This window comes from Ursus maritimus, unplaced genomic scaffold, assembly GCF_017311325.1.
Source record: "Ursus maritimus isolate PB19 unplaced genomic scaffold, ASM1731132v1 scaffold_22, whole genome shotgun sequence".
Taxonomy (NCBI): Eukaryota; Metazoa; Chordata; class Mammalia; order Carnivora; family Ursidae; genus Ursus; species Ursus maritimus.
The window spans coordinates 17,144,159-17,158,968 of record NW_024424675.1 but is presented as its reverse complement, the minus strand read 5'-3'; the positions used below and the strand labels follow the sequence as shown (position 1 = coordinate 17,158,968).

The 14,810-nt window shown below is 37.2% G+C and overlaps 1 protein-coding gene and 1 long non-coding RNA gene across 5 annotated transcripts in view; one reads left to right on the top strand and one right to left on the bottom strand.

The window, feature by feature from the left end:
- The window catches only part of MCM8 (minichromosome maintenance 8 homologous recombination repair factor), a 39,828-nt gene extending 26,163 nt beyond the window's left edge, over positions 1-13,665 (top strand). For both annotated transcript variants that reach the window (XM_040637990.1, XM_008703331.2), the window contains exons 13-19: positions 1,791-1,932; positions 4,158-4,353; positions 6,190-6,409; positions 6,709-6,918; positions 7,951-8,027; positions 11,507-11,696; positions 13,504-13,665. In XM_040637990.1, coding sequence (XP_040493924.1) covers positions 1,791-1,932; positions 4,158-4,353; positions 6,190-6,409; positions 6,709-6,918; positions 7,951-8,027; positions 11,507-11,696; positions 13,504-13,596 — 1,128 coding nt within the window. In that variant the 3' untranslated portion in view covers positions 13,597-13,665. The remainder of the gene's footprint in view (positions 1-1,790; positions 1,933-4,157; positions 4,354-6,189; positions 6,410-6,708; positions 6,919-7,950; positions 8,028-11,506; positions 11,697-13,503) is intronic.
- LOC103674417 overlaps positions 1-14,810 on the bottom strand; it is a 43,946-nt gene that overhangs the window by 15,337 nt on the left and 13,799 nt on the right. The window contains exon 5 of one of the 3 annotated variants that reach the window (XR_571635.2): positions 4,215-4,317. The exons of the other annotated variants lie outside the window; for them this stretch is intronic. This is a non-coding gene — a long non-coding RNA (uncharacterized LOC103674417). Of the gene's footprint in view, positions 1-4,214; positions 4,318-14,810 lie in introns of those variants that run through there. 3 annotated transcript variants of the gene reach the window in all.

Below are 14,810 nucleotides of genomic sequence, written 5' to 3'. Positions count from 1 at the left end.
TTTTTTTTTTTTTTTAAGATTTATATATTTAGGGGTGCCTGGGTGGCTCAGTCAGTTAAGTGTCTGCCTTCGGCTCAGGTCATGATCTTGGTCTGGAGATCAAGCCTCACATCGGGTCCCTGTTCAGCAGGGAGTCTGCTTCTCCTTCTCCCTCTGCCCCTCCCCCTACTCATGCTTTCTCTCACTCATTCTTTCAAATAAATAAATGAGATTTTTTTTAAAAGTTTATTTATTTGAGAGAGGAGAGTGCACCAGTACACCTGCTAGCACAGGGAGGAGGGTTAGAGGGAGAGGGAGAAAGAGAATCCCAAGCAGACTCCCCTCCAAGTGCAGACCCATGACCCCTGAGATCATGACCCAAGCCAGAATCAAGAGCCAGACAATCAACCGACTGAGCCACGCAGAAAACCCTCTCTTACTCTTTTTTAATTTAAGAAAGAAATCTTGGCAGATAATGGTTTCAAAATACATTTAATGGTACTGAAAAAATTTAATACCAAGAAATGACATTGGCAATTTTTCATGTTTTTTAGACCTGGAATGATGCCATTTAATTTAATTTTAAAATAGAAACTGTAATATTAGTGGAAATTAAATGTTGTAAACAGTGGAGTGTATTGTATGTAAGTCTTCGAGCCCTGCTAAACCAGAGTTTTTAAAAATTAGGCTAACACGAGCAGTTATGAATTGTTACATTTTTAATCCTGTTTTCCTCTGACCATTTTATTGTAAGCCATCATCCTCCTCCTAGGCAAATAAGGAATTACAAATAACAAAAATAATGATAGCTACTGTTTATAAGCTTGACACCGTGGGGTCACTTGGGTTGGGCACTGCGCATGTCCAGCGTGCATTATCAACATAGCAGCATGAGAACTGTCTCCTGTGGTTGTGCAGTGCACAGCATACACAATGGTCTTGCATTGGGCATGTGTGCCAGGTGCCAGATTAAGTGCTTTACATACGTGATCTCACTTACTCCTCAGGGATGTAGGTGATAAAACATAAGGCCTCACCCCAGGTGAGGCTCAGAGAGATCTGAAAGTAGCGTAGCCAGTGCATGGTAAAGCCAAGATTTAAACAGGTCTGCCTGATTCTGGAGGTCCATGCTTTTAATTCTTGCACTATTTAACCACTTTTCTGACCTGCTATAGCTTGTTTACTCACAAAGTCAGTATTATTGAGCCGTTTTATTACCTGCTGTATAAAGAAGCATTGAAGCCTTTGAAATTAAAATTGGCCCTCATGTTTTTTCTGTTTAAACTTGAAAATGAAGCATAAAGTGAAACTGTGTAGTGTTCACATGACCACAGACATCAGAGGCAGGCTGCCTGGGTTTAACTGAATCCTCACTTCACACCTTCATAGCAATGTGAATTACTCTCTGCAGGCCTTGGTTTTCTATGTCACAAAATGGGGATGTAATAATATCTTCTTATCAACTATGGTAGTAAAGATTGTACAGTAAAGCTATTAGAAGAATACTTGGCATATAGCTGACATTTGTGAGCAGTCACTATTAGCTATTTTTTCCCTTTTATTTTGTCTGATTCTTTTTTTTTTTTAATTTTTAAAAGATTTATTTGAGAGAGGGAGAGCACGTGGTGGGTGAGGGCCAAAGGGAGATGGAGAGAGAATCCCGAGCAGACTCCATGCCCAACGCCCAGCCTGACACAGGGCTTAGTCTCACGACCCTGAGATCACAACCTGAGCCGAAACCAAGAGTCCAACGCTCAACTGCACCACCCAGACACCCCCGGCTGATTCTTTTAAACCTTTTGCTTCCTTAGGCAGTATGCAACGTTGCTCCACGTGGTGTGTATGTTTGTGGTAATACCACAACCACTTCCGGTTTGACTGTAACTCTTTCAAAAGATAGTTCCTCTGGAGATTTTGCTTTGGAAGCCGGTGCTCTTGTACTTGGTGATCAAGGTAAGAGACTAAACTCTCCATGTTCGCATCATTTAACTTCCCTAATATTACAGCTTCTATTTTTAAATTGAGCCAAGGGTTTTAAATGCATTATTCCAGGTTTAAATAATTAGTAATTCTGGAGCTTTGGGGTTTTTTTTTTTTAAGCCTTTTCCTTTCCAATTAATTTCTTTACATTCTGTTCAAGAGGCATTAGTGAGTGGAGAACGAGTGCCAGAAAAAATAACTGGAAATAGAGTTAAACTGCAGAATTGAAACTGGTACTTACTGTCACTCATTTTCAGAATCTTGCAATAGACACAATTACATATAAAAATCAGTCAAGTCAAACAGGTATAGATTGCTTCTTTCACTTCCCATTTCACAACCACCATCACATTTGTGATCATTTGTTTAAAGACTGTTTTAAAACTTTACATTAAGTGGGGGGATTTGGTCATCCTGTTAACTGCCATATTCACATTGCCCAGTACATAGGTGCACAGCAAATACTTGCTGAATACATTACTATTACTTAGCCCAGAAGAATTCTAGATGCCTTGGAGCTGAAAATAAGGTGAATATTATCCTTTTACTCTCAGAGGACTTAAGAATTTAGAGCTATTACTTTATAATTAGAAGTTTTGCTGTATTTTAACCCATTTCATTGGATGTTTTTCAGGATTTGACTGATAGTTTGTAAGAAATCCAGTTGCAGGGCTCAGCAAGAAGGGATCTCTAATTAAGCTTTGCTACTTAAGTTTCTCTTGGTGATGCTTTAACCCTATAGAAAAAGATGTTCCTATGCATGTGTCAGGCAGTGCCCAGATTCCAGTCAGGGTCGCTCATTCCTTTGTTTGCCAGTGACCTCCACATTTCTGAGTCCAGATCCTCTCAGCGCCCACTTCCTTGATACTTTACCTCCTTGGTTTCCAGGACATTACACTCTTCTGGTTTTCTTTTTATTTCATTGACTGTTCCTTCTCAGTCTTGTTCTTTATCTCCCCAACTTTAACTGGTTGGCACCTTCAGATGCTTTGTTTATGTACCTTTTTCTTCTTAGTCTATGCTTACCTTCTTGATGATCTTAGCTAGTCCCATGGCTTTGCCTACCTATTTGCTGAAAATTTCCAAATTTGTATCTCTTCTTCCTTATACTCTAGGCATATATTTCTTATTGCCTGTTATTGCAGTATTTCCATAACTTCTTCAAACTTAACATGTCCTAAACTGAAATCCTGATGTTCCCCTTTAAACCCGTTCTTATAGCCTTTCCCATCTCAGTGATAATTCCATCCTTCTCTTTGCTCAAATCAGAAAATGTACAGTCATCCTTGACTTTTGCTTATACCCCATATCTAGTCTATCAACAAATATTATGGGCTCTACTTTGCATATATACCCAGCATCCAGCCTCTTCTCCAGTGCTGCTGTCATCTCTTACATGGATTATTAGTGTGATCTCATAGTTGGAACACCTGTGACCACCCTTGCCCTTCCTGTTCTTTTAACAAGGCAGAGCAATCTCGTTAAAACTCAGATCAAGTTATTCTCCTCAGAACCCTCCAGTGGCTCCCTATCGCACTCTGAGTGAAAGCTCAAGGCTTGCCAGTGGTTCAGGGCTATTCACATTCTGGCCTTTTAATCACCTCTTTTGCCGCATTATCTACTACTCTCCTCTTATTCTCCAGCTACAATGGCCTTCTTGCTATACCTGGGACACCACCAGCACTCCAGGCACATCCCATTCCTGCATTAGGCTTTTGTATTCATGCTTCCCTTACCCCAGATAGGTCTGCAAGGCTTGGTCCCTTTCCACCTTGAAGTTTTTGCTCATATGTCCTCTCCTTACCCAGAAAACTGATCTTATATAATTATGCCTAACTCTTGTAGTTGTTGAAATATACTATCTTTTGAATATGTATATATCTTATCTCACTTGTTTGAATGTACGTCTTTGAGCTTTTTGAGGGTCACTCTCATATCTTCATTTTTATAGCCCTCACACCACAGTGCCTTGCCTATGGAAAATGCTGAATGAAGAAAATACTACATTAAAGTTAATTAAGACAAGTGTTTTATTTGCTGTAAAATAAGCACAAATTCTCAACCGTATGACATTTTATAATTTTAACTGCTGGAAACAATTACAAATAATTCTTTATTGTGAAACAGTTTCCATCCTGTAAGATTTGGAACTTGACCAGAGAAAGCTTTTTGTCTGTATTATTTTACTGTGATTGTAGGTATTTGTGGGATAGATGAATTTGATAAGATGGGGAATCAACATCAAGCCTTGTTAGAAGCTATGGAACAGCAAAGTATTAGTCTTGCTAAGGCCGGCATGGTTTGTAGCCTCCCTGCAAGAACATCCATTATTGCTGCTGCAAATCCAGTTGGAGGCCACTACAATAAAGCCAAAACAGTTTCTGAGAATTTAAAGTAAGTCTCTTCCCATATTTATACCTTTAATATATTGAATCCTTATAAACCAATGAGAAAAAGATAACTGAGGACATAATAGTTCACAGAAATGGTAAGTTCCAGTAAATGTACAAAAACATGTTTGAGCATTACAAATTAAAACAGTGAAGTATCATTATTGATAGCTATTAGATTGGCAAACATTTTAAATATTAATAATCATTACTGGCAAAGGGTTGGGGAAATGGATTCTCACATTCAAGTTAGCATACTGAAGGACAACTGGCATGTTTATCACTATTTTTTTTTGAGAGAATGAGCACGAGCAAGTGGTGGGGGGTACAGGGGGCAGGGAGCCTGACTCAGGGCTTGATTTTACAACCCTGAGATCATGACCTGAGCTAAAATCAAGAGTCAGACGCTTAACCGAATGAGCCACCCAGGTGCCCCTGTTTATCAATATTTGAAACGTACATTCAATTTGTTTTTAGCCAGGTCTACTTTCAGGAATCATACCCACAGAAATAGTCACACAAGTGCACAGAGGTATATTTACAGGTTGGGTATGATGGCATTATCACAACCAAAAATTGGAAATAACTTAAAATGCCCTTTGCTAAGGATGTGGTTAAACTATGGCAAGGTTGTGCGGTGGAAGGTAGCAATTACAAAACTGGAAGTTGCTGTGTGTGCTGATAGCTCTGTGCTTTACTGTTGAAAGAGCACATTATGTTCTCATCGACAGGGTGTGATCCCACTTCCAGAAACAAAGTTTGTATTTGTGTGTATGCTCTCTCTTCTCATTTGTTCTATATACGTTGGAAAAAAGGTATAGGAAAGGGGAAATAGACTGAAATGATGCAAAAGTGAGGAAAAAACAAAAGAATGCCTCATGTGAAAAATTGGAAACTTAAATTCTAGAGAAAAAAACCAAATTTTCTAATGTTTGATGATAATGTGTACCTTTACTATTGAAATGATACATAGCAAAATACACAGTTGTTCTTGGAGATCCTGTACCACCACCACCAAAAAAGTCAATCTATTCGTTTTTCTTAGTAAAGTGAAAACGTGCTATATTGGAAAAATCAGAAAGATCCTATTGAACAAGGACTTGGATTCTGGTGTTTAGAGGTACCCAAACCTGCTTTGGGGCCTTGGCCAAATTCTTTAATCACTCTGGATTTTAGTTTTCTTTTCTCAAATAGAAGGATTATCTGATTGGTGGGATCAGGGAAGATGACAAAGTAGAACAGAGCATTTTTATTATAATGATAATAAAGACTTTTTTCTTTAAGAGAGGAAGAGAGGGAAATGGGGGAGGGGAGAGGGAAAGACAGAATATTAATACAGAAAACAGAGATTGTGGGACGCCTGGATGGCTCAGTCGGTTAAATGTCTGCCTTTGGCTCAGGTCATGATCCTGGGGTCCTGGGATCGAGTCCCGCATTGGGCTCCTTGCTCAGCAGGGAGCCTGCTTCTCCCTCTGCTTGCAGCTTCCCCTGCTTGTGCTCTCTCTGTCTCTCTCTCTCTGGCAAATAAATAAATAAATAAATAAATAAATAAATAAATAAATAATTTTAAAAAAGAGATTGTGTGAGAAGGGGCCTTATCCTCAACCTACCAAAGGTGGTAGGTACATACGTGGCTTATTTACATGTTGAAGGGTGTATGGCCTGGTGTCTCTCCAGAGTTGGTGCATATATCAAATCCAAAAGCTATTGCTTGTTTCTTTAACCTAAATTAGTTTATTTTTTTAAAGTTGTACATGGAAATTGAATAGTAAACAAGTTAGTAAACAGTTTTCTGTTTTGATTCCAATCATTGTTTTTTTCTTTCTTTTATGCCTCTTAGAATGGGGAGCGCCCTGCTATCCCGATTTGATTTGGTCTTTATCCTGTTAGACACCCCAGATGAGGATCACGATCACTTACTCTCTGAACATGTGATTGCAATAAGAGCGGGAAAACAGAGAGCTGTCAGTAGTGCTACCATAGCTCGCACGAATAGTCAGGATTCAAATACGTCCATACTTGAAGTGGTGTCTGATAAACCTTTATCAGAAAGATTAAAGGTAGGCTTCTCTTTCTTAATCATTCATTTCGGTTCTGTTTGAATGTCAGAGTTTGGGGTGTTGCTTATTGTAGAGCAGTGGTATATCGCTTTCCTGCCAAAACCTTTTATATTACAATAGTAGGGTTTATGTAAACTTCATTTGAAATCATCTAAGCCAGCTATACTCAGAGCTGGAACTACAGTGTTTGGCTTATTTGGAAAGTCTTTTAGAATTTTTTATGTGTCTCAACAAGTTATTTTAACAGAAAGATTTTATTTGCTATCCTTATAATCTTGGACCTTTTTATCATGCTTTAGGTAGTTCCTGGAGAAACAATAGATCTAATTCCCCACCAGCTATTGAGAAAGTACATTGGTTACGCTCGGCAGTATGTCTATCCGAGGCTATCCACAGAAGCTGCTCAGATCCTTCAAGATTTTTACCTTGAGCTTCGGAAACAGAGCCAGCGGTTAAATAGCTCACCCATCACCACTAGACAGCTGGAATCTCTGATTCGTCTAACAGAGGTTTATTTTAAGTTCATGTTTTCTGACTTAAAAATGGGGCAAGAGGTGATATGATTTCTCTCAATTTCCTGCATAATTAACTCAATTTTTCTTCCAACTGAGAGACATTAGAAATGGATGTATAAAATTTTTTTTTTTTAAAGATTTTATTTATCTATTCAACAGAGATAGAGACAGCCAGCGAGAGAGGGAACACAAGCAGGGGGAGTGGGAGAGGAAGAAGCAGGCTCCTAGCGGAGGAGCCTGATGTGGGGCTCGATCCCATAACGCCGGGATCACGCCCTGAGCCGAAGGCAGACGCTTAACCGCTGTGCCACCCAGGTGCCCCGGATGTATAAAATTTTTAAAAAAATGTTTGGTCATATCTGTATCATAACTAATCAAAGTATATCCACTTCTTTGTAGGCACAGGACCAGTTACATACCATTCAACTCCCCCGCCCTTAATTGACATTTAAGACTCCTGGAGTGTGACAAGTGGTTAGGTTAATTAAGGATTCTGAGATTCTAAGTTGAATATATGGAAACATGGAATGTGTCAGTATTTGATTTGATACACGACAGGCCCATAAGGATTGTACCTATTTTTCTAATAGCAATAATATTTATTCACAGGTTTGGAATGCTAAGAGAACTCTGGCAATTGAAATTAGCTAGAGTTTGGGCTTTTTGCATTTAAAATCAGATTATCCTTCTATGTTGTTTTAACAAATTGGTTAGACATGATTTCCTGAAAGTAAAAGGCAAGGAAAAACCAAGTGTATTTCATAATCAAATTTTCTGAAATGAACATTCCAAAAGATATATGTTAGTAGATACAAATAGGTTTTCATCCATATTTTAAATGAGTGTTTGCATACTTAAGTTTTCAGATAATTTTATTCTGACTTTCCATATTACAGTCTCCCTCCCCCCAAAATCAGTTTTTGTGTGAAATGAATAAATGAAATAAGCTTCAACATATTATACCCTGCTCAAACAATGTAAATGTACTTACTTTTGTTCTCTAAAAATACTTGTTTTCTTTCAAAGGCCCGAGCAAGGTTGGAATTAAGAGAGGAAGCGACCAAAGAGGATGCTGAGGATATAGTTGAAGTTATGAAATACAGGTACGATTAAATTTTAAATGCTGTTTTAAGTGAAATATCAGTCATCTTTTCATCTCAAATTATATATTAAGGCCAAGCAAAATTATTTTTACATAGCTTGTTTGATTCTCTGAACAAACTATACTTTCTTGGTTTAAAATATTTGTGTAGAGGGGCGCCTGGGTGGCGCAGTCGTTAAGCATCTGCCTTCAGCTCAGGGCGTGATCCCAGCATTCTGGGATGGAGCCCAACATCAGGCTTCTCCACTAGGAGCCTGCTTCTTCCTCTCCCACCCCCCTGCTTGTGTTCCCTCTCTCACTGGCTGTCTCTCTCTGTCAAATAAATAAATAAAATCTTTTTTAAAAAAATTTGTGTAGATAATCTTTATATTAAAAATTTTTTTGAATGGATAATACATTCACGTAGTTCTAAAATCAATTCAAAAACACCTATTTTGAGAACGCTCAAAAGCAACAACCTCGTAATGGGTAAAATCATTAGCACTTAATGACTACTAACCCTTTTGACCAATTCCTAACATATTATCTTTTGTCTCTTGTCTTGGTTTAATATTACACAGTGCTTGGACTGTCCATTTTCTCTTTTACATGATTCAGTACTAGGGTCTGAGGAGTCTTAAGAGATAAAATTTTTACCAAGCTGGCTTCATTCCCTCTCCAGTTGACTTCATTGTGTTGGAGACTCTCCAGTTGCCATTTGTAAGCAACCAGGTAGTCCAGGAATTACTAGACTGTCTCCTACAACGTGCTGCCAGAGGTTCAGTGTACTAGCACGTGACATAAAGGAATGGCCACAAATACCAGTTATCTGCCTGACTTCTGGTAGACCAGACCAATTAGAAACCTAGAGATTGCCCTAACAGAGATCCTTTTTTCACTAGAAAACTAAGTCAGTGAATCTAACAAAAATTCCAGAAAATCTGGGTTCTAACTTTTTTTCCCCAATTAAAAACAATGACCAACAGTACGGACTTCTTGTTTAGTGACCAAAAGTTGCCTCTTTGTTTACAGTCTTTCTGAGCATCTTGCTCTTAAACTCTCCACGTGGGGAGTTGGAGCTAACATTTCCTTTTCCATTTAATGATCTCTCACCCTTTGGGCCTTCTGGTGCCTGGCTGTACTGACCAGTGTCATGTGCTTCTACTTCATAGACTTGTGGCTATCGAGCAAATCAGGGATCAAACTACCTGTCACACTCTCTTACCTGTAACATTCTACTTTTAAGGCTTTACCCTTCCTTAGTTTCTGTAGGTGTTAGATGCCAGACATTGCCTCAAGCAGCCATCTGGTATTTCTCCACAGTAAGTCCACTGGTCTGATTTGTTCTCATATCTGAGCACTGCACTTAAGATAAATTACTCTTTAAAACTTTTCAATAAAAATGGTATATTGCTCATTTATAATTAGTTCTGTGTGTCTGAATCTTCATGTCGGACAGTGTTTACATGTACTTTTCCATCCAAGAGGAACTCTTTAGCATTTCTTGTAGAACTTTGTATTTGTTTTTATTGCTTCTCAAAATTGCCCTGCTGGTAACTCTGAATTAGCTTTAGGCTGTCAGTTTACTTCTGGGCTTCTGAAAAAAGATAGCTCATCATTAACTATAAACAGTACCTACATGAGATTACCACTTTGTTTCCGTGAATTGAGTGTGCCTTACTGGCTTTCATAAAAATTTTCAGATAACGAGAATAGGCTGATTCCTAGTGATTGGAATTAACTATTGTTACTTCCATAGTATATTTCAAGACCCAGTTAAACACGCTGAGACTAGATTGTGAATTATCCATTTTGTTATTCTTACCATGCTTTCTAACCTTAGTCTGTACTCTATAAGAGAAGGGACCTTATCTGTTATATTTACCAGTGTACTTCTAGGATCCAGGGTCATACCTAGCACACAGTATGCCCTCAGTAAATGTACTGCATTGATAGTAAAGTTGACCATAGTAATCACTTTTCATTCATTAGCTTTTCTATTTCAGAGATTCCCTGTCTTAAGTTTTTGAATGTTTGCCCTTAATGTGTTTTTGAACCTGTAAAATTACATTTTAACTCAGAAGCAGAAGCCAAAATAAGAAAAATCTAAGCTGTGATACAGTTCATCATAGTTATCAAAGCACATAGCTATAAAAACTAAATGTTTATGGGTAGAAGTTAGCATAAGTTATCTTTAAAATTAAAAATGTACTAGGAAGTACAGGAGAATAGAGCCACCTTCAAAGATGAAAGATAATTGAGTTTTTTCTCTTTCCAGAAAGTGGCTTAGATATTTATAAATCTTCACGTCTGAAGCCGTATAGCTCAGATTCAAATCCCAGATATGCACTCATTTGCTGTGTAACCTTTGGCAAGTCACTTACCTTATTAGACTTTGTTCTTTCATAAAATGGGAATAAGAATAGTCCCTAAATCAGAGGATTGTGGGACTAAATGGGATAGCATATGGTGATTAAATATAATTAAGGTGAACATAAGTTGTTAATAATTAACATAGTAGCTTAGAGCATTTTTGAAAAGTATCTTATGAGAAATAAGCTCTCGTTCATTATATCTTTTTACATTAATTATATTATGTTTATTTTTATTATAGTCTTATTTGGATGACTCCTATTTGTAACTTTCTCTTTCATGTAGGCTCTTATTATTCAGGGAACAAAATGAAGCTATGCTTTTAGTAACCCTGTAAACTCATTGCTATAAGCTCCTTAAGGGCAGGAATTACATCTGTTTTATTCACCACTACAAGTCTACTGCCTAGCAGGTGACCAATTTATATTTGATTAACCAGTTCCTGATTTAAATGACATCTTTGCCTGTAAGCCATGCTGTGAAATTATATCTGTTCCATTGTAGAGGCGGGGAATCAGCCATAGAACTGTATTATAGATGATGGCTAACTGTATCTCTGGTGTTTTCAGACTTCTGGCTAAAATCTATAAAGTACATATCTCTTTCTTTAATGATACTGTGAAAATAAGAGGAAGCAGCAGAGAAATGGAAATAATAGGTGGATCCTTTCATATCTAACCGTCATTACTGCAAGTCAGCAAAAACCCTTCTAGTTCATTCCCCCAGTATTTTTAAACATCTTTCATTTGTCAGATGTTGCACTAGGAGCTAGGAACATATCTTTATCTTCTAAAGCCTAAATTTAGTATGTTTAGAATTTCTTTTTTTCATGAATCAAAAAGAATGTTCCAGGTATTTATATCATAGTTTATCAACCCTGTATTCTTATGCTTTTCTCTTCTCAAATGCACAAGTTTCTTACAAGTGATAACTGTGTCCAAAAATGTTTTTATCTCCACATAGTTCATACCATCATGAATTTCATAGTGGCCATTCAATCAGTACATGTTTAAATCTTTGCTACATGAACCTCATGGTTGGTTACACATTTTTCTTCTTATAACCTGGGACAAAAATTTTATAGCCATGCCACACTGGGTAACTTTGTTTTTCTCTCCTTTTATTAAGCATGCTAGGAACTTATTCTGATGAATTTGGGAACCTAGATTTTGAGCGATCCCAGCACGGTTCTGGAATGAGCAACAGGTCAACAGCAAAAAGATTTATTTCTGCTCTCAACAACATTGCTGAAAGAACTAACAATAATTTATTTCAATTTCAACAACTTCGGCAGATTGCCAAAGAGCTAAACATTCAGGTATGATAAACCAAATACTTAATCTTTTTTACGACAATCTCATGAGGTCTTTATTAAGTATAGCACTTTTAAATATCAAAAGATTTGGATGACTGTGGAAAACGGTACAAAAGTTCCTCAAAAAATTAAAAATAGAATTACCCTATGATCCAGCAATCATATTACTGTGCACCTACCCAAAGAATACAAAAACACTAATTCAAAGTGATATATGCACCCCTGTGTTTATTGTAGCAATATTTATAATAGCCAAATTATGGAAGCAACCTAAGTGTCCATCAACAGATGAATGGATAAAGAAGATGCAGTGTATACACACACACACAAAGGAATATTACTCAGCCATAAAAAAAGAATGAAATGTTGCCATTTGCAACAACATGGATGGAGCTAGAGAGTATAATCCTAAGCAAAATAAGTCAGTCAGATAAAGACAAATACCATATGATTTCACTCATATGTGGAATTTAAGAAACAAAACAAACAATAACAAAAAAAAGACAAACCAAAAACAGACTCCTAACTATAGAGAACAGATGGTTACCAGAGGGAGGGTGGGGGGAGGGGATGGGTGAAATTGGTGATGGGGATTAAAAGTATTTATCAGGGATACCTGGCTGGCTCAGTGGGTGGGGCATGCAGGCCATGATCTCAGGGTGTTGAGATTGAGCCCCAAGTTGGGCTCTGCACTCAGCAGGGAGTCTGCTTAAGCTTCTCTCTCCCCCCTTAGGGACCCCTAAGTCCCTCCCCCCCATGTGTGCTCAATCACACGTGTGTCCTCTCTCAAATAGATAAGTAAATCTGTAGAAAAAAATAAAAACAAATCTTTTTTTAAAAAAAGTACACTTAGGAGGAGCACTGAATAATATGTGGAATTGTTGAATCACTATATTGTACACCTGAAATGAATATAACACTCTTAACTATTACTGGAATTGAAATAAAAAAATAAAATGGAGATTGAAAAAAATAATAAAAGATTTGGACTATTTCAAAATATAAGCTTATTTTCTTTACTTAAGCTATGAAATGAGCTGCTCAGAGCTCTAAAAAAAACACAGGTTTTTATCTAAAACACATACCTACCTCTTTTTCAGTATCTTGACAGTTGGGAGAAACATAGCAAGACTCACTTTCCATGTTTTTTTTTAAATCCCTTGTGGGCAAGTCATCTTAACGTCTTTGAATCTCAGTTTCCTCATTTGTTAAATAGACATGATTCCACCTGCTCTACCTACTTAAAAGTTTTAGTGAAAATGGATGTAATACAACTTGAAGCACAGAAAAGTTTATATGGAAAACTGCCCACTTAATTTCAGAATTGAAGCGAGTCTAACTTTTGTTTTGAAGCTAATCTAAAACAAATATTAAAAATACTCTGGGGACGGCTGGGTGGCTCCTTCGGTTAAGCGTCTGCCTTCATCTCAGGTCATGATCCCAGGGTCCTGGGATCGAGCCCTGCGTCAGGCTCCCTGCTCACTGGGGAACCTGCTTCTACCTTTCCCTCTGCCTCTCCCCCAGCTTGTGCTCTCTCTCTCACACACTCTCTCTCAAATAAATTAATAAAATCTTAAAAAAAAAATACTCTGTATACTGGAGTTTTATTTTTTATCAGCTCAGCTAATCAACTAGAATAGAATCTCAGAATTGAAAGCTCATATGTGAGCAGTTTTCTCTATGAGGAAATACAAATAAATGTATTTGCCCAAGAAACTTGAGAATTGTATATTTCTGTTTGAGAGATTCCTTTTATAAATCATATTTTTGCATATTACGTAATGGGCTGTTTTTTGATATTTTATTCCAGGTTGCTGATTTTGAAAATTTTATTGGATCACTAAATGACCAAGGTTACCTCTTAAAAAAAGGCCCAAAGGTTTACCAGCTTCAAACTATGTAAAAGGACTACCAAACCAGCACCTCCTGGGATTATTAGCAGTTTAAAACCATCTCTGTAATAAAGAATACATTAAAAAAAAAAAAAAACCACGTTCTCTAGAAAATGACGTCCTAAAGGTAATGTAATAGGAAAAGAGTGTTAATTTAAGAAGTGATAAAGTCAGGTGCTAATTTTTTACAGCTCTTCTGAAAGATTAAAAATAAATTGTTTAGGGGCTCCTGGGTGGCACAGCGCTTAAGCGTCTGCCTTCAGCTCAGGGCGTGATCCCGGCGTTATGGGATCGAGCCCCACATCAGGCTCCTCTACTATGAGCCTGCTTCTTCCTCTCCCACTCCCCCTGCTTGTGTTCCCTCTCTCGCTGGCTGTCTCTGTCTCTGTCGAATAAATAAATAAAATCTTTAAAAAAAAAAAAAAAAAGAAAAGAAATTGTTTATATTTTTAAATGATATATATTTTTTCATAGTTTTATTTTTGGCCTCTTTTATTCTTATAAATATTTCATAGTTTTTTTTATATTAAATATCCATCTGAGTAAGTATTTGCAAAGTTACATCTTAATGTTTAAATAGTTCTGACACACAAATACTGAATTTCTTTCAGAAATAAATTGAAACCAACTTTCAATTCCAAAAAAAATTGGAAATATTTTATATTGACGTATTTAACCTCTTAGCTACTGAAAAAAAATTTAAATGCTTTTTGTTCTAGTAAAGTTAAATATGTACTTGTTTTAATTCAATAGCTGTGCAAGGCTATATTAAAACCAAGTAGCCTCATTAACTTACTACAGAGAAGGTGAGAATGCTCTTCTCCTAAACCCTTCTGTATGGTTACACATACACACACACACACACTTTCCCATTTTATTCCAATTTAGTTATATGTCATCATTTTCTTTTAAAGATTTTATTTATTTATTTGACAGACAGTGAGAGAGGGAACACAAGCAGGTAGAGTGGGAGAGGGAGAAGTAGGCTTCCAGCTGAGAAGAGAGCCCAGTGTGGTGCTCGATCCAGATCATGACCTGAGCTGAAGGCAGACGCTTAGTGACTGACTCAGGCGCCCCATGTATGTCATGATCTTATATATTAAATCTATATTTAGCCTCAGCATTATTATGACTATTGAGTATTACTCATTTCCTTTCTTGTACAGGACTTTTTGTTTTCCTTAGAGTTAATAATTAATTGTTTTTCAACTACTTAGCTTTCTCT